The 22,363-nt window shown below is 49.8% G+C and overlaps 1 protein-coding gene across 2 annotated transcripts; it reads left to right on the top strand.

Annotated features, from left to right (window-relative positions):
* LOC108408757 (cytochrome P450 4F3-like) lies at positions 1-17,194 on the top strand. 2 transcript variants are annotated; one of them, XM_037018385.2, is made up of 13 exons: positions 1-107; positions 474-672; positions 5,260-5,404; positions 7,034-7,087; positions 7,176-7,303; positions 8,656-8,777; positions 9,498-9,768; positions 10,109-10,175; positions 10,369-10,498; positions 16,240-16,373; positions 16,452-16,516; positions 16,672-16,754; positions 16,920-17,194. In XM_037018385.2, the coding sequence occupies exons 2-13, from the start codon at positions 475-477 to the stop codon at positions 17,095-17,097; spliced, it is 1,575 nt and encodes a 524-aa protein (XP_036874280.1). In that variant the 5' UTR covers positions 1-107; position 474; the 3' UTR covers positions 17,098-17,194. The 2 variants fall into 2 exon arrangements, with proteins under 2 accessions (XP_036874280.1, XP_036874281.1); XM_037018386.2 differs by having other exon boundaries at positions 58-190.
* Positions 17,195-22,363: the final 5,169 nt, after the last annotated feature.

Raw genomic sequence — 22,363 nt, 5'->3', positions numbered from 1 at the left:
GCGTGTGGGGATTGGCTGGCCTGGCTGGGGCCCCAGAGCAAAGTTTTCCCAGGACGAGGGAACAAGCGGCTCCTGCAGTTGTGGGGACAAACCTCTCCTGACAGCAGGTGCCAGGCTGGGCAGGGGGTCTTGGCCCGGGTGGGAAAGGGTGCTGCCCAAGGCAGGGGCTGCTCTAGAGTGCAGCTGGGTGGTGAGTGGCTCCCAGGGGGTCATCTCTCTGTCTCTGTCCATCTCCTTGTCACTCTCTCCCTCTGCCTCTCCCTCTGCAATTCCCTGGGGCTCCCTCCCCTCTGAGCCCCCGTGTGCCCACTCCTGAGCCCTCCCTGCCCCATCGCCCACCCTCACCCACCCTGCCCCTCAGACCCTTGGCCCTCTCCCCCTCCTGGGAGCTGCCCTGTCTCTCCTCCCAGCTCTCCATCCCCGCCCCCTTCCTCGGCCTCAGGGGCTCCCCCTCTATCCCGTGTGCCCCCCAGGATGCCGCAGCTGAGCCTCTCCTGGCTGGGACTCCACACAGCGGCAGCCTCCCCATGGCTGCTCCTGCTGCTGGTCGGGGCCTCCTGGCTGCTGGCCCGCCTCCTGGCCTGGGTCTGCACCTTCCATGACACCTACAGCCGCCTCCGCTGTTTCCCAGAGCCCCCAAGGCGGAACTGGTTCTGGGGCCACCTGGGCCTGGTGAGTGTGGACGCAGGAATGGTCTGGGGCATCAGGATGGGTGGGCCTCCTGAGTGGCTGGTAACAGGGATCGGGGCTTTGGCTGGGGTCTGGGACATTAGGGAAGAGGGGCACGTCAAGAGGGACCCTCTCTCCTTCCTCCCCAACCAGGCCACCTCCTTTCTGTCCCCTCCATGCCCCAAGCCCCTTCTTGGTCTGGCCTTCCCTCACCCTAAGCGTGCTGTGGGTCATGACCCTGCCTGTCCTGCTCACCTTAGTGCACCTCCAAGGGGCCATCAGGGTGGGCTGCACAAAACTGGGTCCGCGGTGTGCCCACAGTCTCACCTGCTGGTCTTGAGGCCTCCTCAAGGCCACCACCCAGTGTCTGCTCCCTGCATGGCCCATCATTGTAGGCCTCAGACATCAGCCCCTTTTGTCCCCCAGCAGGGCCATGGCTGGACTAGGGGAGAGGGTGGGCAGTCTCCTCTTCCTTTCCTTGGGCACCTTCCTTTCCTTCTCTTGTCAAGATTCATCAACAGGCCCCATGGCCCAACTTGGACCAAAGTTGACCAGTTTGCCCTTCGGAGGGAGTCACCGTGGCCTGTGCCTTAACGGCCAAGCTTCCTGGGAAAGGGGCTCCTGGGCCACCATCCCAGCCTCATCCCCAGAGTCCCTTTCTCCATGCCGCACGGACTCCGTGGCCACAATCGCACTTTGGACTTTGTCGTCACCCATAAAGGTGCCATGTCCAAAGCCACTGCCCTGAAGGTTGGATTCTCTGCCTGCACCCCGGTTCCTTCCAGCTTCTCTTCTCTTCTTCTTCTCCCCTGTTAGACCAAGAGCTTCGTCCTGATTTTACTTCCTTGAATCCGTCTAGCTGAGACTCCCATCTTTGGTGCATGGGCTGAAGTCTCTTGCCAGTTGGGTTTTCCTTCACGGCCCTTTAGAAAACCTGTGCCTTGTTTGAGCTCAACCACCCATGTCCTCTGCTGTCTACTTCACAACGATGCTAGAGAAGGTCATAACATGGGGCAGAAATATGGCATGGGAACCCCCAGCTGCCCGCCTCCAGGGTGCCTCCTTCTGCACTGTGACTTCCATCTGCTCATCCTGCCGTCTCCGTGTGCACCACGGGCCGTTTTCAGTCATTGCCTCCACTTCCCTGCTCAGTCCTCGCCTGATCCAGTGTGGTCCCTGTCCCCATCCTGCTCCTGTGAGATGACCACCACCCCCAGTTTCCTAAATTCCACCTTGTCCTGCTTCCAGCATCTCTGATATTGCTGACCACCTGGACCTCCTGGAACCTCCTTTTCCTCTCGGCTCTAGGATATTGCTCTCCTTTGGTCCCCCTGCCATCCCAGGGCCCCCCTGCCTGCCTCCTTGGCTCTGCCTTTCCTTATGGGGAGCCTCCAGAGACCTAACCCCCCCTCCCACTTCCTCTCTCCTACGGCCACCTTCTTAGCCAGGGCTCCAAGCCCCAAGATCATTTCTCTCCTGGGCCTGAGACTCCGTGTCCAGCCTCATGAACACCTCGTTCCACTACGTCAGAGTCTGTGCTCACGGCTCTCTCCCCCATCCTGCCCCTGCCTTCAGTGGAGCCCATCCTTCTAGTTGCCCACCGCCCACGCTTTAGGGCTCTCTGCCCCTCTGTTCTCTCACCTGCCATCTGGCGCTTCAGCGCATCCAACTGAGCTGCCTCATCATTTCTCTTGAGGCGTTCCCTCCTTGCGTCTTCCTGTCACCCCAGCCCCCTCCGCTACCATCTTTCTCCAGGAAGCCTTTCCCAGCCCACTTCCTGGTCTCAGGGCCCCTCTTGTTCCCTGTTGTTCTCTCTCTGTCTCTTTAGCCCTGGAGAGGTTTTTTCCTGAAATTTCATTTTTGATCACCACACTTCTTGGCTGAAGACCATTTAGTGACTGCACATTGTTCTGAAGAGAAAGACTAAATGTTGCCTGGCTGGGATTCCGCTGCCCTGCCCAGCCCCAAGCGTGCACTGGAGACCCCTGACTCCTGCTTTATCTCCTCAGTGAGTCAACAAACTCTTTCGACCTCAGGGCCTTTGCTCATGCTCCTCTTTTGCTTGGAAGCTCTTTTGCTTCCCTCCCTGGGTCACCTGGTCATTTCATCCTTATTCTCCCATTTAGTCCAAGTGTCCTTCTACAAACTTCCCTGGACCTCCCAGACCTTGGCCTCTGAGTTGGCCCTGGTTGCACTCAAATAGTCAGTTGTCCAATTGCTTGTTTATTATCCATCTCTCCCAAAGATAGTAGCACAGGGAAATGTGATGTTGATGGCGCCAGCCCAGGAGCTGACATACGGTAAACACTTAATAAATGTTTGATGTGTGGTGGAAGCCATACCTCAGGCCTGGGTGAGCGTGCCAACACCTCCTTTGTTCATCCAAGATAAGGGAAGGAATGTCCAGCTCATCCGCAATCCTCCCCGAGACCAGCTCATCACAGAACAGGACGTCCCAAGCTCATTGTGAAGGTTGCTAGAGATTCTGGGTCTTGGAATGTTCTCAGTGAGCCCTGGAGGCAGGCAGAATGTTACAAAATCACCGCAGCTCCACCTCCCCCTCTGAGGGCTCAGCCATGGAGGCTGGACTTGGTCACACTTTTATCCTCCAGCCTCTCTTGCTGTGTGATGTTGGCCAAGTCACTCTCCCTCTCTGATCCAATCTCATCCAGTGCCCCAGGATCTTCAGGCAGCAGGGAGCAGGTCACACAGGTGACAGTGACTTATGTTCACCTGCCTAGAGTACTTTGCGGGTACTTGAAAGGCTTAGATGGGTCATTCTGAGTGCCTCACCGATAAGTGGCCCCACATCCTTCTCCTCCTGGGGGATTTGACTTCAGTTTCTTCATTTGTAAATGGCATGAGTGATGGGTGACGTCAGAAGAGACAGACAGATGATGGACAGGGCGCACTACGCATAAAGCCGGGCCTGTAGAAGGGGCCCATAGGTGGGAGCTGCCCTCCTGATTGGGGCCCGCAGGGGAGGGGCTGCCGGGCTCAGGTCTGCACACCGTTCACTCTGCGAAGAACCAGAGGCCATGTGGACCTATCACGACATGAAAGGATGTGGGAGCCAGTTACAGGGACAAGTCCCGAGGCCACTCTGCTGCCCACAGCCTCCCCCACGGGCATCTCCCCCTGGGGCCGGAACCACCCCCAGGGGGAGAACAATCTGACTTCCCCAGCCCAGGCCAGCCTCTGGGGGCAGAGAGCTCACCTCCTCCCTGTCTGGGAAGCACCCTGGGCCACGAAGGGAAGGAGCAGGGGAAGCAGAGATTCTTTCCTCTGCACAGAATCTGGACACACTGTCCCCCGGGGCTGCAGGGGGCCTGCCCTGCCTCACTGGGGCGGTGCTGGCTGCCACCTCGACTGCAGGTGACCCCCCCCTTTTCAGAGCTCGAGGCTCTTTGTCAGCGTGTGGTCACCTACTCACAGGGTTTTATGATCTTGGGCACACAGAACTAGACTGAGCCACCCCCAATCTGTGTGGTCAGGGTGGGTCAGGGGAGACGGGCTGGGGGGTGGGCAGAGGGAAGCAAGCCATTCAAGCAGTCTGGAAGGATTCTTGGAGGAGTTGCTGGAAGTGGGTCTGGAATGATGAGCAGGACTTTTTAAGCAAAGAAGGGAAAACGGGTTCTGTGGAGAGGAGTAGGGTGCTTGAAGGCCTGGGGTTGAGAGAGCAAGTGGCCAGCCTTTGGGCGACGAAAAAGAGTCCCTTGCAGTGACAGTGATGCAGTGACGGGCAGAGGAAAGGAGAGAAGAGTGGGGTGGGAGGGGTCTCCAGACTGGGGAGGGGCAGGGGTTGGTTGTGAGGGTGATGGGGAGCCATCAAAATCAGAGGTGCAGAGCTGGACAGAGAAACTGGGGCAAAGAGAGAAAGATGCAGTGAAAAAGTGAGAGAGAGAGAAACAGAGGACAGAGAGAGATAAACAAAATACGTGTGTACATATCTGTATCTGTCCATCTGTCCATCCATTATCCATCTATCATTTTTCCATCTACCATCTAGCATCCATCTATTCATCATCTAAATATTTACCCATCATCTTTTTATTTACCTGTTATCTATCATCTATCTATATCTATCTATCTATCTATCTATCTATCTATCTATCTATCTATCTATCTATCTATCTATCTATCTATATCTATCATCTATCTAATCTATTTCTATCCATCCATTATCTACCTATGCCTCCACTTATCATTTATCCCATTTATCCATCTACCATATAGTCATTTATGTCTCCCTCCCTCCCTCCCTCCATCCATCCATTATCTATCTATCTATCTATCTATCTATCTATCTATCTATCTATCTATCTATCTATCTATCTATCTATCTACCTATCTATCTATCTATCATCTATCATCTGTCTAAACAAACAGAGAGATGAAGGGGTTGGAGGGGCACATAAATAGACACAAAAGACAGTGACCAACAGAGAAAAGCTGACTTAGTGAGATGCAGAGAGGTGTAGACCAATAATCCAGGCGGATGGGAGAAGGGGGTGAGTGGGACATGGTGGGTAGTGGACGCTGGTGACATCTGAGGCCCCCTGCACTGGCTTCACCCCCGCCCATCCCCAGGCCAAGAACAACGAGGAGGGCCTGCGGCTGATGGAGGACCTGGCCCACTGCTTCCAAGACGTCCACCTCTGGTGGCTTGGGCCTTTCCACCCCATCGTGCGGCTCATCCACCCGAAGTTCGTTGTCCCCCTGCTCCAGGCCTCAGGTATTTCTCCCAGGAGCTCCAACCCCAGCTCTTTCCTACCTCCTCTCCAAGCCCCTCCCACTCCTGAACAGACCAGGTTGAGCAGGGGAATGGGCAGCATTGACAGAGACCTGCTTTTAACCCTCTAGGTGACTCTGGGCAGGCCCCTGGCTTTCTCTGGTTGTCAGTCTCAGTGTTGAGTGGTGGAAGCTCAACACTGTTGGTCTAAGTAAAGACAGGTAATCTGTTGACTGAAAAGTTCAGAGAGGGTCATCTTCAGGCATGGCTGGATCCAGGTCTTCAAACAATGCCTTTGGGAATCTGTCTTCATCCCCTAGTTTTGTGCTCCTCTGTGATGGCTTTACTCTCATGCTGGGAAAGGTGAGTCCCAGAAGCTCAGTCCCCATGGAAAAGTGAGCTCATTGCCCACAGATCCAGAAAAAGTCTCAGGATTCCTTTACAATGGCCAGGCCTGGGTCCCAGGGACCAATTTCTTATCTAACCACTTCAACTTGATTGAATCAGATTCAACTTGAGGCTGAGGGTCCCGTGCACTACTCTGGAGCAGAGGTTGGGGTGGCATGGCCTCCCTCCTAACTAGTTGGGCAGAGAGTGGAGCAGGCATGGGGTGCTGATTTCAGGAGCAGCGGGTGGAGGTTGGACAGGCTGATAGCACAGATGTTGATCCGCCAGCATCCTTGTGAGGTGGGCATTCCCTGGGTGAGGAGACTGAGGCCCGGGGGCACAGTGGCTTCCCCAGGCCACACCACATGCTGCAGCTTCCCCCTCGCTCTGTGCGCTCTCCGCCGCCCTGGCGGCCTCTGATAGGAGGTGCTTCTAGCTGGAGGAGACCTGAGGTGGGGATATGACCAGAGTGCTGTGGGGAAGCTCCTCCAGACCTCAGCTTGGTCGGCTGTATCTGGGTGGCCTGGGGGGTGGTCTAGAGGCTGGAGGGGACAAGCGTAGCTCTTCAGGGAGGGTGGAGCTCAGCATCCGAGCGGGTAGCCTCCTCAGGTCTCTTTGAGAATAGAGGAGTCCCTGACCCCAAGTGTTTAATGTCGGGTGTAGGGTGGAGGAGGGCCCTGGAGAAGTCTAGGTCATACCTGGGCCATGTCTGCAACATTAATGGGACCTTATTTTGGTCCTATCTGGGGTCCTTCTGTGGGACACATTGAGGTCACATCAGACTGTCACAGGCTCATGTCAGAGGATGTTGTGTCACGTCAGGACATATTAACCTATGTCGGGGCCACGTCAGATGTCCCAGGATGTTAGAGAGGGCTGGGGCAGGCACAGTGTCCTGGCCCCCATTAAGGTGTTTGTTGAGTGCTGGCCTGAGCTCGGGGGTTTAGGACGTGTTGGACCACGTAGGGGCCGTGTCAGGTGGCGCAGGGCGTGCTCTGCCACGCGAGGGTGTGTCCGAGCCTGGAGGGTGTGTCTGCGGGCTCTGCCTTTGCTCTGCTCTGTGCTGAAGCCTGGTCTGCACCCTGCTCGCCTCCCCCTCCTTCCTGTTTCCTCTGCTCTTGGCCCCATTCCTGCTGTGCTGGGCGTGCAGTGGTGGGATGCCAACCCCTGGCTGGGTGCCTCCAGACCTGCCAGAGTCCCTCCCCTCCCCCTCCATGGCCCCCGATGGTTTATCTCTCATGTCAGCCACCGTTGCACCCAAGGACAACATCTTCTACAATTTCCTGAGGCCCTGGCTGGGTGAGTGCTGTGGGTGAGGGGGATTGGGGGCAGCTTGGGGCCTAGGGAAGGCGCTGCCCTTGCCCACTCCCCACGGCTGCCTCTACAGGGGACGGGCTCCTGCTGAGTGGTGGGGACAAGTGGAGTAGACACCGCCGCCTGCTGACACCCGCCTTCCACTTTGATATCTTGAAGCCTTATATGAAGACTTTCAGCAAGAGCACGGACATCATGCATGTGAGTTCTTTGGGCTCAGGGTCCCGGCTGGAGCCTTGAGAAAGGAGGAATCTTCTCAGACACATATGGTCAGGAGTCCTGGCTCTGCTGGACAGCTTTGGGGCCACTGCCTTTCCTCTCTAAGCCTCTTTCTTTCTCAACTGTAAAAAAAGGGATAATAATTATTCTGAAATGTGGTCAAGATGATGTAATAGAATCATGTCTCTGGCACATAGTAGGCACTCAGAAGGCTTTGGTTTCTAGTCTCTCCCACCAAAGCTCTGTAAATTCAAGACAGTAATGATGAAAAGTACATAGTAGCTCTTTCTCTATAACTTGTCACCTTAAAACTCACAGGCTTGAAAGAATTAGTGTTATTGCCCATGAGATAATTGGATCATTTGAGTTGTTCCCTCTTCTCTTGGCTGGGATCCTGTGTCTGTGGTCACGGCTGGGTTCGACAGACAGATCTGCTAACCCAGGCTCAGCTCTGCCACATGTTTGGGGCTCAACTAGGTGCTGTTTGGTATAGGATGGCCTTGGTGGGACAACTGGACTCCTGCATTTGTTCCCTACCCCCCAGTAGGCTAGCCAGGGCTCGACCGCATGGTGGGGGCTGGGCCCAAAGGAAGTGAACAAAATCGTGTAGGGCCTCTTGGAGCCCAGGTGCAGAAGGAGTGCATCATGACGTCCACTTTCTTCTGAAGCAAGTCCCATGTCCAGCTCAGATTCACGAGCTGGATAGAGAGGTTCTATCCCCTAATGGAAGAGCTGCAAAGCCCCATTGCAAAGGGTGAGGGTATAGGGTGAATGTAGCCACTGACCCCTGTAATAATGATGAAGATAATGATGAGAGCTAACAGTTATTTAGCACTTACTGTATACCAGAACTAAGGTACCAATTCCATGGCATATGTTGTCTAACTTATGAGATACAGATGATTATCATTGCCCCGTTACAGATGATGAAATGCAAAGTCAGATAGGTTAGGGAGCGTGCCCAAGTTCACACAGCTGCAAGTGAGCTAAAAACCAGAGCCGGGCTTCTAATCTGGTTTGTCCAACAGTAAAGCAGGTCTTAATTGTTATTGAAGATTTGACAGGTGGACCCCAGAGGAGGGCAATGAGTTGCCCAGGGCACACAGAGCATCAGAGGCAGAGCCAGGACTTTAACCCAGGTCTCCTGACTCGGAACCAGGGGGTCTTCGTGACCTAAGAGGAATGGCTTCAATCCCACTGAAGGCCGTTCCTCCTTGGGGATGGGTGCCTGGGGCCAGGAGGCTGGGTGTGGGGCAGTACCTCTTGGCGGTTGGGGTGCGGGGTAGCTCCGGAGAGGCAGCTCTCAGCCACAGCTCTGCCCTTCCTCCATCCAGGCCAAGTGGAACCGCCTCATCTCTGAGGGCAGCTCCCGTCTGGACATGTTTGAGCACATCAGCCTCATGACCCTGGACAGTCTGCAGAAATGCGTCTTCAGTTTTGATAGCAATTGCCAGGAGTGAGTGCTTGCCGGGGGCCTGGGCACATGAGCCAGGGACCCAAGGCAGTAGGTGGGGAGGGAAGACTGACGGGCAATTGGGAGGGATACCCTGGAGGAGGTGGACCAGGGCTGGACAGTGAAGGACAAAGAAAGGAAAGAGAATGAGTGTCCCTTTGTATAGGTAGGAATGTTTGATAAAGGCTAGGAGGCTAGAATGAGCAAAGTGTGTGCCACACTGAAAAGAAGACACCTTGGAAATGAGGGTGGTAGGAGGAGGCAGGGGCTCGATCTCAAGGGGATTCAAAAGGCAGGCAATGAGATAAAAATTTTATCCTGAGGTTTCCAGGGAGGCATGGAAGGTGTTTGAGCAGATGAGAGTCAGGGTCAAAGCTGAGTTTGGACATCTGTTGAACAGATAGAGGATGCAAGGAGACCAGGAAGAAGAGGAGGGGTGAACTTGGTGGAGAAAATGGGCCTGATGTGGGAGAAACCAAGGAATAATGGACAGGACGAGATTTTGCATAGCAGAAAGAGGAGATAAGCATGATGACCGAGCTCTGCCCTAGGGTCTGGGACCTCAGGCAGTTCATAGAGGTGGGAGGTAGAGAGAGAAGCATGCTTGGAGGCCACCCTTTCCTGGATGGGACGTGGTCCTGGGATTCTGGCTGGGAGGTGCTCCCAGGGTTTCATGTGTCTTAGGAGCTGAGATTTAAGGCTCTCTCTGGCCTGGCTCTGCAGGCATCCCAGTGAATATATTGCTGCCATCCTGGAGCTCAGCGCCTTTGTGACCAAACGGCACAGGCAGATCTTCCTGCACATGGACTTCCTCTACTACCTCACCCCCAATGGGTGGCGCTTCCGCAAGGCTTGTGACCTGGTGCACGGATTCACAGATGCTGTCATCCAGAAGCGGCGCCGCAACCTCTTTAGTCAGGGTTCCCACGAGTCCCTCCAGGGCAAGGCTAAGGCCAAGACTTTGGACTTCATTGATGTGCTCCTACTGGCCAAGGTGGGCTTCTCTGGAATCTGAATTCAAGAGGCAGAATGGACTTTGATTTCAAATGTTAGACTGAAGGACTTGGAGTTGATTGGCACTGGGGAGCCACAGAAGGTGCTTGAGGAAGGGAGGGACAGATCTGAGATAAGTTTTAGACATGACTTTGTAGAAGGCTGCCTGGAAAGAATAAACAGGAGGCAGGAGACCAGGGAGGAGGTCTGTGGGGTGCTCTGGAGGTGCTGAGGGAAGGATCCTGCTTGGATGATAGAGCTTCAGGAACTGTCTCTGGTTAGGCTCAGGGGCTCTGAGAGCAGTTGTGATTTGGGTGGGGGGTGTCTTATTTTCTCTCCAGGATGAAGATGGGAAGGAATTGTCAGACGAGGACATCCGAGCTGAAGCTGACACCTTTATGTTTGAGGGTGAGGGTCCCAGTGTGGGACTACAGAGGGGGCAGGGGTGTCTCTGTTCCAGGGACTCGGCAGTGCACCCTGGCCACCTCCCCCATCCTTCCCCATCCTCCCCATGTTCCCTGAGGGCCTTAATGTGAAGACACTGTCCACCTTCTGGTGCTGAAGCAGCCCAGAGGCCCAAGCCTGTCTGCCTGCCTCTCAGGCCATGACACCACGGCCAGCGGCCTCTCCTGGGTCCTGTACAACCTTGCGAAGCACCCCGAGTACCAGGAGCGCTGCCGTCAGGAGGTGCAAGAGCTCCTGAGGGACCGTGAGCCTAAGGAGATGGCATGGTGAGTGCAGGCGGCCGTGGCCTGTTCCTGAACCCGTTGGTGGCTCTGCTGCCCAGCTGGGGAAGGGGCAAGATCTTTTTGTGGACTCATCATTATTTCTCAGTGAGAATAGGAGCAGAGCCCAGAGGCAGGGTCTGGTTCCCAGCCTGGCTATCACGGGAATGTTTGCAGGCTTTTGCAACAGAGAGATGTGTGTCTACACTTAACTGCTATGTGATTTTAATAAAATGAGTCCTCCTTCCTGAATACCACCTTTCTCCTCTGTAAATCTGGGTGGAGGACCAAGAAGCCTTCCCCTACAGGGCTGCTGGAGAATTGCAACAATATATCTAGAATAGATGCCACCCAGCACATACTTAGTAAATGAACTTCTTTGCTCCTTTGCTTTTCTGCCTGAAGTTGCCATATTTTCCCCAAAGGTCTCCACTCTATTTAATTTTTGATCTTTTTTTTCTAATTTCCACCTTATACTCCAGGGATTCACAAGAGATCTGTGAGGGTAAAAAAAAAAAAAATCATCTCTTTGTTCAGTAAACATGTCCACACTGCCCGCCATTTCCCCACTGAGCGTCCAGTATCATTCGAGTCCTACCTGGGCAAGGCTGGGGCAGAGAGGGAGTGACGGAAGGCTGGGTAGTAAGACAGCAAATATGAATGCACCCCACTGGGTGTAGGCTGCAGACAGTGTGTTCCATGCCATGGGGCTAGCTTGTGCAAAGGCCAGAATGGAAGCAAGCAGGAGTGGGCCTGGTGTGTTGGGAGGAAGTAGAAGGGGTTGGATCCTTGTGAGGAAGTGGAGGGCTCCTGAGGAGGCTGGACCTGGTAATGGAAGCCCTTCTGGGAATTCTTTGGAAACCATGTGAAGTTTCCAAACGTGTCAATTCAGATCCTTTAGGAAGCTGGTGTTGGATAAAAGATATAAGCAGGCAGGGATGCTGCCACTAGAGGTTGTAGCCGGCCACTGTGCTCTGTCACTGGAAAAAAGTGTGGCCTTGGCTCAAATGCTGCAGTGCAGCCTGGGGACCCCACAGCTGGAGGCTGTCAGCTAGCTGCACTCCTGGCAGCTGGACAGCCAGTTTTTTTTTTCAGGGTTTGTTGTATTTGCTGTAGTTACATCCTTGGGGTGTATGTGGGGAGAGGTTTCCGCCTCGCCTTCCTACTCCATCATCTTTTTGCAGCATATCTCAGGAAGTCCTTTCTTGAAGGGAAATCCATGACTCACCCAGGAGGGCAGTGGGGAACCATGGGAGACGTTTGAGCAGGGAGGACGGGTCAGATTATGGGTATTAGAAATATCTCTCTGCAGCCTCAGGGGCAGACGGGAGGGGATGAGCTGGGGCCTGGGAATCCGGGGACAGATGTTGGACCAAGAGCTGAAGGATGGAGAGGAGGTGTTGAACGGTATACTTTGGAGGTAATGCCCTCAATGTCAAGGCTTTGGACAACAGAGCTGTCCTGTGAGGTGGAGAAATGTTTCTGTGCTTCTCCCAACTTCAAAAGATTATGCAGTTGGTAAAAAATTTAAATAGTTTAGTAAAAATTCAAAAGGGTTTACAGTGAACATGAGCCTCTGTGTCCTTCCTCTGACCCCAGATTTGCTGAGATATAATTGACAGGTAACATTGTGTAAGTTTAAGGTGTGCAACATGGTCATTTGATATATGAATGTATTGCAAAATGACTGCAATAAGGTTAGTTAATATAGTTAACACATTTATCACCTCACGTAAGCCTCTGTCTGATGCCAGCGTCCCAATCCCATCCTCGCCTTTGATTTTGTCCTGTGTCCTTCCAGACAGCATTCAGTGTATACTCACATTACCCTGGCCCCGGCCTCCCTCAGCTTGCTTACTCATTCTGTCGCATCCTCTGTAACTAAGAGTATGTCTAGAGCACCCAGCGTGCACATTGATAATATAATGTCAAGATCTTCTAATTTTTTTCCAAAATATAAGTTTTGCAAAATTAATTTTGTATTGCAAATTCAGTATTGGGAACAAGCCTTTTTATTTTTAAACAAAATGAAACATTATGGAGATTAGGTTCACCTGTATTGATCTCCCTGCCAGCCTAATCCCTTCTCTGTCCCCTGAAGGGTTTCTAGAGACATCAATTTCACACATCCTTTCACATCTTCCTCTTGGCAATATATACATATATATATATATGTTGTATATATAGAATTGTGTGTATATATATTATATATAATTTATTACAGTTTAATATAAATGCATACACACATATTTGGTCCCTTGTTCTTTTCACTCAATAGTGTGTCTTAGAGCTCTTTCTTTTTGAGTACTGCAGAACATTGCATAGTTTACTCGGCTCACTCCTTTCTTGGGGACATTTATGTGAGCAATTGAAGTTTAACAAATATTGCTGAACTGGCTTTTGGCATCTCTGTACTGATTTATCGTGCAGTGTGTGATAAGACTTGTGATCCCTAGTTCCTCCTTTTTTATAGCTGTATAATATTCCAGCAGACAGATGTACCATCACTTGTCTAAACATTCCCTCATCCAAGGCATTTGTACAGTTTGGGACTTCTATTATTATAAGTCTGATGTGGTGAATATCTGTATACACTGACCTTTGCTTACACATGTGGAAATCTCTCCAGGACAGACTCCTAGAAGTAACACTGCTGAATCAAAGACTATTTGAGTTTGCAATTTAATAGCTCTCAGAAAATCCACTCCTACAAACTGATTCTGAGAGAGACAATTTCTTCATATTTTCACTGACAGTATAGATCATGAAACCTTAAAACTTTTGCCAATCTGATAGATGAAATTACTACTATATTATTCTAATGAACATCACTTTATGGGTAAAGTTGAGCACTTTTTCACACATTGAGCAGCCATGCATTTTCTGTGAAGTGTTACTGTATCATTTGTCCTTTTTACTTTGAAATTTTTTGAGTTTTTTCTATTGATTTATAACAATTTTAAATATAAGAAAAATTAGTTCTTTTTCTGGTATGCAAAAATTCTTCCCCAGATTGTTTTTTGACTTTAGTTTTGCTTTTTGTTTTATTTTTTGTAGTCATATTTATTAATTTTTTTTCTTTTATAGCTTCTGGCTTTTTAAAATCATGCATTGAAGAGCCTTTCATGCTCTAAGACTAAAATGTAAAACTCTTGTTTGTTTTCTTCAAATAGGTTTATTTATTTAAAAATGCTTTATTTAAAATTTAATCTACTTAGGATTTCTCTTATTATTTTTTATATTTAATACCTTTCTTTTCCATGTGAAATCTATGTCAGTTTAAGTACTGAGGTAGGAATCAGTTTTTTTGTCCAAATCTAATTGTCCCAGCAGAATTTTTTTAAATTTAAAAAAATTTTTAAATTTTGTTATCATTAATCTACAATTACATGAAGAACATTATGTTTACTAGGCTCCCCCCTTCACCAAGTACCTCCCCACACCCCATTACAGTCACTGTCCATCAGTGTAGAATCACTACTTGTCTTCCCTGTGTTGCACAGCCCTCCCCATGCCCCCCCCACATGCTAATTATACATGCTAATCGTAATACACCCTTGCTTTTTCCCCACCCTTATCCCTCCCTTCCCACCCATCCTCCTCAGTCCCTTTCCCTTTGGTAACCGTTAGCCCATTTTTGGGTTCTATGATTCTGCTGGTGTTTTGTTCCTTCAGTTTTTCTTTGTTCTTATACTCCACATATGAGTAAAATCATTTGGTGCTTGTCTCTCTCCGACTGGCTTATTTCACTGAACATAATACCCTCTAGCTCCATCAATCCTCTGTATGAGGGTTTATTTCTGGACTCTATTCTGTTGTATTTATTTATATACTCTTAGATAGCCACCCATAAGTCTTCATTATCATGTGTTTGAAAACATTTTCATAGTTGATAAAATTTGTCCTATCTCATTATTTTGCTTTAACAATGTTTTTCTTGATTTCTTATTTTTACATTGAAAATTTATGATTGGGTTGGGTAGTTTGAAATATACTCTTGAAAATTTTAATTAATTAGGGTTTTGGACCTCCAGCACCAAGGATGGAGTTAACTGTGGTCCTCAATTCATGACTAATGTCATCATTTCTCCATGCAATACTCATTCCGATTCATCCCAGCTCTCCACTTACTTCAACAATATGATCTAGGCAGCTTGATCCTTTTACTTAAATAATGTCTTGTTTTGGGTGGGTGCATTTTAAAGTCACAGGTATGTGTTACAGATCTCAGACAGGCTCTTATTTTTTTCAGAAATGTAGCACTATGCCTTTATTAGACACCCATGGTTCTATGTAGATTTAGATTACTGCTTTGAACTATCATATAGCACTTTCCTCTTCAATCCCAACAGCCCAGTCCCTGGGCTGCTTCCATCTCATCACTGCAATGAACATCTCTGTGCATGCGTCTTTGTTTACCTGTCTGAGAATCTCTCTGGGATCCATACCTAGGAGCCAGCTTGCTGGGTCATGAATCCCACATCGTTTTTCTTGACTGTGTTGACTCCTCACGTAGTAGCCCCTCATGTAGCTACTCCCCTATTAGTGCATAAAGTCTCCCTAACCACACCTCAGTCTTTCCTAGCATAATGCTAATACTTGCCTTGAGCGGATGTGAAGTAACACCTCATTGCTGTATGATTTCCATTTCCCTGATAACCAGTGACTTTGAGCATCTCTACATATTTTAAATCTCTGTGTTTGAGCTTTCATGAATTTCTAGATCATGCCTTCTGCCTACTCTTCTCTCGAGTCACCTGTCATCTCTCTTGCTGGTTTGCAGGAATTCTTTGTACATTCAAGATACTGTTCTTGATCTATGTATTTATTGCAGGTATGTTCTGTGAATCTCTCCTCTGACTGTGAATTTGACCTGTGGTGTCTTTTATTAAAAGGAAATCCTTAATGCTGTGTGTATTTATCCATTCTGTTTGTCTTCCAGTTTGTGCTTCCTGTCACAAAGATGTCTCCTAGATTATCTTCCTTTAACTTTATGGTTTTACACTTCACATATAAAAGGAGACACCACCCTGTATATGGAGTAGATGAAGATCTAGTTCTTTTTGTTTCTATGACACCAGTAGTCAGAGTACCTTCTACCAAACTATCCACCCATTGCCCAGAGGTTTGTGGGCCTCCTTTACCAGACACTGTGTTTTCACCTATTCTTGTGCCTGTCTCTGAACTCTGTATTCTGTCCCATGGGTCTGTTTTCCTGTTCTTGCAATAACACCACACTGATGTAGAAAAAATTATTGCACTTGGTAATAGGTCTCAGCATCCAGTAGACTGAATGATCTTTCTTTGATCTTTTATGTTTAAATTGGCCTAGCTCTTGATGAACTTAATTCTTTCAAATTGAAAAAGATTACCAAATTCCAAAAAAAAAGAGAAAAACCCAGCGAGATTTTTATTGCATTACATTAAATATATTGATTAATTTAGGGAGATTCGACACCTTTAGAATATCAGGTTATCCCACCTGAGAGTGTGGAGTGGAACTTATTCATTTGAATAACCTTTTAAGTCCATTATAGAGTTCTTTTTACCCAATTATGTATTTTAAAGTTTTTTGTGCAAACATACTCACTTTTAGGGATACCCTCTGAGGGTGGTGTTTTGCTCAAAAATGCTTCTGAAAATTCAGAAAGGCTGTTTTCTTTGAGATTTTGATTTCCTAAGGCTTAAGTCTCTGGTCCATCTTTGGCAGCAGAGGGGAGCCTAGTAATCATTGGGGGGTTTCTTAGGGACGACCTGGCCCAGTTGCCCTTCCTGACCATGTGCATCAAGGAGAGTCTGCGCCTGCACCCCCCCGTCACGGGCATCTCCCGCTGCTGTACCCAGGACCTGGTGCTCCCAGACGGCCGAGTCATCCCCAAAGGTGCCCTGGAGGACAGGGCGGGGTCGGGGGTGGTCCCATTAGGGGACCTCCTCCTGACTGCCCCCTCCTCCACCGCAGGGAATGTTTGTATCATTAGCATCTTCGGGATTCATCACAACCCGTCAGTCTGGACAGACCCTGAGGTGAAGTCCCCCGCCACCCCCTTCTCTGTCCCTGGGGCCCGGTGAGGGGGTGGGGTCCTGCCTGGACCTCCACTGTAGCCACACCCGTCTTTTTTGGGGGTGTCTGGCTGTCCCGAGACACCCCACCCAGCAGCTCTGCCTCTCTCCTCCCCCAGGTATACAACCCCTACCGCTTCGACCCAGAAACCCCGCAGAAGAGGTCATCTCTGGCTTTTATTCCCTTCTCGGCGGGGCCCAGGTGAGGCGAGGGTGGTGGTGGAGTTAAGGGGTCATGCGAGCCCACGTGGGGGTCCCAGGCCCCGTAAGCCCCCCTCTTTATGCGCCGGTCCCGGGCCAGGGTCCACGTGCAGTGGGACGGGGATGAGTTCCGGGGCGCAGTCAGAGCCCGCACTCCCCTCCGCAGGAACTGTATCGGGCAGACGTTTGCCATGGCCGAGATGAAGGTGGTCCTGGCGCTCACGCTGCTGCGCTTCCGCGTCCTGCCTGATGACCAGGAGCCGCGCAGGAAGCCGGAGCTCATCCTGCGCGCGGAGGGCGGGCTGTGGCTGCGGGTGGAGCCGCTGAGCGGGGGCGCGCAGTGACGCCCACTGCCCGGCCCGTGTGGGTCAGTGTGACCCTAAACACTCCTCAGTCTGCGGATTCCCAGGAATAAAAAACTGTGCTGTCACGTCCGCTCTAGCCTATCCCAGAGCCAGCAGGAATGCTTGCGACCTGCAGAGGGGTCAGGGGGTGGGCGGGCTGGTGTCTCTGAGCCTCAGCAGCTGACCACAAGCCCCCCACGCCGACCTGAGGTCTCCCGGAGCCCAGCATGGATTTCATCCTGTGGGCAATAGGGAGCCATGGGAGGTGTTTGGGCGGGAGAGGGACCAGGGCTAAGGACGGACTTAAGGGACACATTTGAGGCTCTGAGTCACACTCTAGCCACCCTGACCTCCGTTCCAATCTTGTAATATACCCAGTGTTTTCCCACCCCTGAGTCCTTCACTGTTTCTCTGGTTACTGCATCACTGTGTGGACTTAAACATAAGCCTGGTTGCTTTATAGTTTGTGTTTGCTTATTGAGCTAACGGTATCAATTCTATTGTCTGCTGTTCTTGCTGGTTTTCACCCATAAGGGCAGCATTCTTGTGTGCCTGGTCATCTTTTCTTGGGCATTGGCCATCATCTTTGAAATACCATTTTTAGACTTTGAAGAGGGCAGCTTTCCGTGAGGAGGAATCCGTGGTCAAGGATCATGTTAAGGCTGAAAGCTTCTTGTGTCCTGGGCTACTGAGGCAGCTTAAATTCAAGCTGCAGTTCAAGCCCTCTCACCCTGAGGGCTGTAGCGTTTTTGAGGCCTCCACTTAGATGAGGAGGGTCTTCTTACCATTTCTGTCCTTGTGTCACTCTAGTCCTTGATTTTTCTCCCTCCACCGTGAGGCCATCAAAACACAGCTTCACATTTTCCTGACTTGAGAAATATCTCTGGGACAAAAAATATCACTCTTGTTCATTTTATCTGCAGGTTTCTTTTTCCATTTGAGTGGTGTGTTTGTAATTCTCTACTGTCTTTTCAGGTCATTTATTTATTTAAGAAATTGCAAAAGTAGCTTTGAGGATTGTTTTCAATAAGCTGGAAGTTTAATCCAAATAATAGCTTGACATTAATGGAAACAAGAAGTTTCAATTGGGATTTTCAATAGTCACAATCCAGTTACTACTCCACCAATACTTTGATGCATTAAGGGTGATAATTGCCTTAAGTGTATAGATTTCCAGACCACAAAAGCCCACATCATGGTTTAAAGGGAGAGGACTGCACATCACCCAGAGATCCTGGACTTCAGGCTGAATGGAGGGAACAGGTAGTCTTGGGCATTTACTGCCCTGGGGATGCTGTGAGTGTGTGCACAGCTTAGGAAGACGGATACACATCAGAGGTGTGGGTAGTCAACAATGTTTTGGTCACAGACTGTGTAGATATTGCTTTTGTGTATCCTGATACCCAGTTTAGCTTTCTTAGAATCCCTCATTTTTGGCCGGCTGAAATACAGATTATATTCAAAAGCTTTTCTTGAAGCTAGGTTGGTTAAATGACTGTACCCTGTTTTATATGGAAAAATCCAAGTTACATGGCAGGTCTGGAAACCTTCCTGAAGAGAAACCAGGACACCCTGGTTGCCCAGCCTTCCACCTGCTTCCTCTGTGCTTCTTGTGATATTGACCTGGTAGTTGGAGCTCCATCTCAGATCACGAGGGGAAGACAGTTCTCTAGGAAAGGCGGGGCAGACAGCTAAAGGCAGTCAGGGTGAGAGGTCCCTGGACCCACTGCACCCTGGGCTTGTATTACCAAGGTCGCAACCCCGGTTTGCTATTAACTAGCTGTCTGGCTCGAGAAAACTCCTTCTCTCTCTATACCTGAGTTCCTCTATCATATAGTGGTAGTTAGCTTACTGCACTGTTGGGGAGACTGACTTAGCAAGCATGGGCAACGGTTACTGAGTCACTAACTATTAAACTTCAGTACTCAGTGAGTGTTCACCTTCTCTTTTCTTTTTGCATCATGTTCTAATGTAAAAAGCTTGAAAGTCATAGCAGTGAAATGTAAGTTTTGGGAAACGTGGCTTTGTAGGGAAAATTCCATGGCCAAGATCCTCACCTGATCCTAATGGACTCACCCACTGTGCACTTGCAATGATGTAATATTTGACCTGCTGCACAGGTATGCTTGCACTTGTTGGCAATAAGCCATTATTATCTGTGTTACTGTATAAAGAGCTACACCCAGTGTTCAGCACAGAGCCTGAAGCAGAGGCAGGGATGGAGATAGACTTGCTGGATGCAGGTGTGACTCTAGTGCTCAACCTGCCATCACAAGGATAAAGCTTGGTAGAAGTCTTTTTTCTCTCCCCCAATATTCTTTTGTCATTATTAGGTCTCCTTGAATCAAAAGCAAACTTACCCAGAGCTGGGATCCCCCTTGGCTTGCAGGTACATTTTGGCATAGTTGACAGGATTCACTGCAGACAGAACAATGGAACAAGCTGCCCTCATAGGAGGGGTGCTACAATGGGCTGTCCCTACAAAGAAGGAAATACTGGAGAAACCTCTTATGGATGATGAGATACTTGGGTATCCTCCAATGGGCATGTGGTCCAAAGTGGCTCTCCTTCTAGAGGAGTGGGCCCCTCCCCAGGACTCGGGGGAGGTGGAGGTGTTACCTGAGGCAGTGCTGGAGGCGCTCTACAAAATAGAGAAGTCCTTAAAGAAACAGGCTGCCCACGTGGTGGCAGGAGCTGTTTGGCCTTTTTTCATTGTATTAACAAAGGCCATAAAGGAGAAGGATGTACTCCTGCACTCCTGCGAGAAACACGAGAAGAGGCAGCATGAGGATGCAAACTGTGAAGTGCTGTGGAGGAGGTAAAAGATTTGTTGAAGATTGAGATGGTGTCACTCAAAGTGCTGTAGAGAAGATGAAGGATGCAGTGCTGACTGAGGTGGAGGTGCTCTGCGGGGCAGTGAGAGATTTGCCATCAGCTCCAGAAGTGGTGGGGGGTAAACAGCGGGAGAATGGGGAGGCAGAGAGGCACCAACCCCTCCTCTATTGAAATCCTGCCTGGTAGTAATGAACATAAAGATGTAGCAACTACAGTTTCCTCCAGGAGAGGTGCAGTCCCCTCCCCAGGTCATACAGCACATTGTGTTCCACCCCTATACACAGGAAGAGCTGGTGGATTTGGGTTCCCAGTTTTGGCAGAAACTCCTGGAGTCCATATCAGCCTGGCACCTGTGCCTTTGGGATGCAGGCATGGATGGGATTATTCTGTCCGAGTCAGAAATGGGAAAGCTGGCTTCCCTGACAATTCATCCTGCCTTGCAGCAGCGATTACAAAATGCATACCAGATCCCAGGCAAGCCCTTTATTCTCAAGTGGCTTATGGCCACACTGTGCACTGTATGGTCCAATCAGGGCGGTTTATGATCATCTTTGGCTAGATGGCAGATGTAAGCTGAGCTCTAACAGGCATTACAGGAGTTGGGCATGAAAAATGCCATTTGTAACCCAGTAAATCATGACCTGAATGAAGAGCAGTTTATAGCAGGGATGAGGGATATGGTGCTACAAAAGTCTCCCCAGTCCTCCTTTGGGCCCCTAGAGTCCATTCCTGCCCATCACATAGGGAATCCCATATATGTGGTTATCTGTACTCTGTGATATTTGGGGGAGGCTTAAGCAATGATGGCACAGAAGGGATTGTGGTCTGCTGCTCGGAGGAAGACTTTAAAGGGCCCCGTGTGTTAGGGTGCAGGCTTCCGAGGCTTCCCCAGAGAACAAACTACACAGGCATAGAGATGTAAATTCAAGCAAAGTCTTTATTCAGCCAACTAGTTGGGGTCCAAGTCAGCCCGATGCAGTGGGTCTCAACAAGGACCCCGAGCACTCAGAGCCAAGGGTTTATATAGCAATTTCAAAGCACTTAACTCATAGCAATTTTCTATAACTATACATTATTCTTGCAAGACATATATCCTGGGGTTAAGCAAGGGCAGGGTAAGACTACTCCTCAATGGTTAGGGAGGTTCTGCACGATAAGCTTGGTATGTAAGATTTACTGACCAAGGTTAGCTGACCAAGGGTCACAGCTGCCCACCACCCGGTGCTCATGATTAACTTGTTTTTCAAGGCCTTACCCAGTTCCAGTTTTTCTTTCTAAGTCACATACTCAGAAAATGGCTTCTAGGCCTTTAAGATGGCTATGCTTATGCTAACCTATTTCTATTCTTACACCGTGAAAATCACAAGGACCCAGATGTGGGTTGATTTGATAAAGGCAGGAGCAGACAGAGAGAAATTGAATGGGAAGTCAAATAGAATCTTACTGGTGCTGTGGCAACAATTGAAGCCAGAGCATCAGTTTCAGCCACTGAGGACCGAGAAGCAGAGGCCAGAGACAAAGCCACAAGTCCAGCCTGTGCGTTGTGAGACTTCCTGCTGGAGAGTGAGCCGGCCTCACCTGAACCTGCAGAGGAGGATGACTGGCTATACAGTTTGACTGGGGAGGAGGTAGAAGCACCCACCTTGGGAACCAGGTGGGGACCAAGGACCACACATTGAAATATTACTTCTTTGGTCCCCAGTGACTGTACGTGTCCTGGCTCTGGTAGACACAGGAATTGGATGCTCACTGACTGATGGCAACCCTGAGCATTTTCCCGGAATCCCCGCTTTTATAGATGGATATGGGGGTAAAGCTATCAGAGTGAAATGAGCCCAAATCTCTTTGGGAACAGAGCGTTTAATACTTTGTATAATGTTATGCTTCTGGTTTTCTTACAGACAAATGTGGCATTGTTATAGGAGTTTTTGGGTCTTTTAGGCTACTGGAGGGTGTTTATTCCACACTTGGCACAATTCTGAAGCCCTTATACCATTTGGTATGAAAGGGCATCATGTGAGACTGGCACGAAACATGTGCATTTGCCTTTGATGCTGCAAAGCTGGCAACTGAGGCTGTGCAGGCCTTGAGTGTGATAGACCCATCAAGGCCCTGTGAGCTGGATGTCCATGTGACTAAAGATAGTGACGGCTGGCGTCTCTGGCAGCGGCTTGAACGAACTCACCAACATAATGGATTCTGGTCACAACTCTGGAAAGGAGCAGAGACCACTTTCTGCTGGCATTCCCAGGAGATGATGAAGCAGATGAATTTTCCCAAATACATTGGCTAGAAGGAAAGCCTGCCTCTGATATGGTGCAGTAGTTAAGTCAATATCTATTACATTTGGAGAAGACAATGTGGGTTGTAGCCCATTGGTGGGGCCTACCTTTAACCTTTGAAGAAGTCAGCAAAGCCAGGCAGGAGTGCA

This window comes from Manis javanica, chromosome 13, assembly GCF_040802235.1.
Source record: "Manis javanica isolate MJ-LG chromosome 13, MJ_LKY, whole genome shotgun sequence".
NCBI classification, from domain to species: Eukaryota; Metazoa; Chordata; class Mammalia; order Pholidota; family Manidae; genus Manis; species Manis javanica.
Note: the sequence above shows the minus strand (reverse complement) of the source record. Positions and strands in the feature narration are given on the sequence as shown.

Excerpts from the sequence above, each read along its gene's own strand:
- LOC108408757 (XM_037018385.2), top strand. The coding sequence starts at position 475 with ATGCCGCAGCTGAGCCTCTCCTGGCTGGGACTCCACACAGCGGCAGCC. Across the intron at positions 7,088-7,175 it reads TTTCCTGAGGCCCTGGCTGG|GGGACGGGCTCCTGCTGAGT; the intron begins GTGAGTGCTGTG and ends CTGCCTCTACAG. Across the intron at positions 9,769-10,108 it reads ATGTGCTCCTACTGGCCAAG|GATGAAGATGGGAAGGAATT; the intron begins GTGGGCTTCTCT and ends TTTTCTCTCCAG.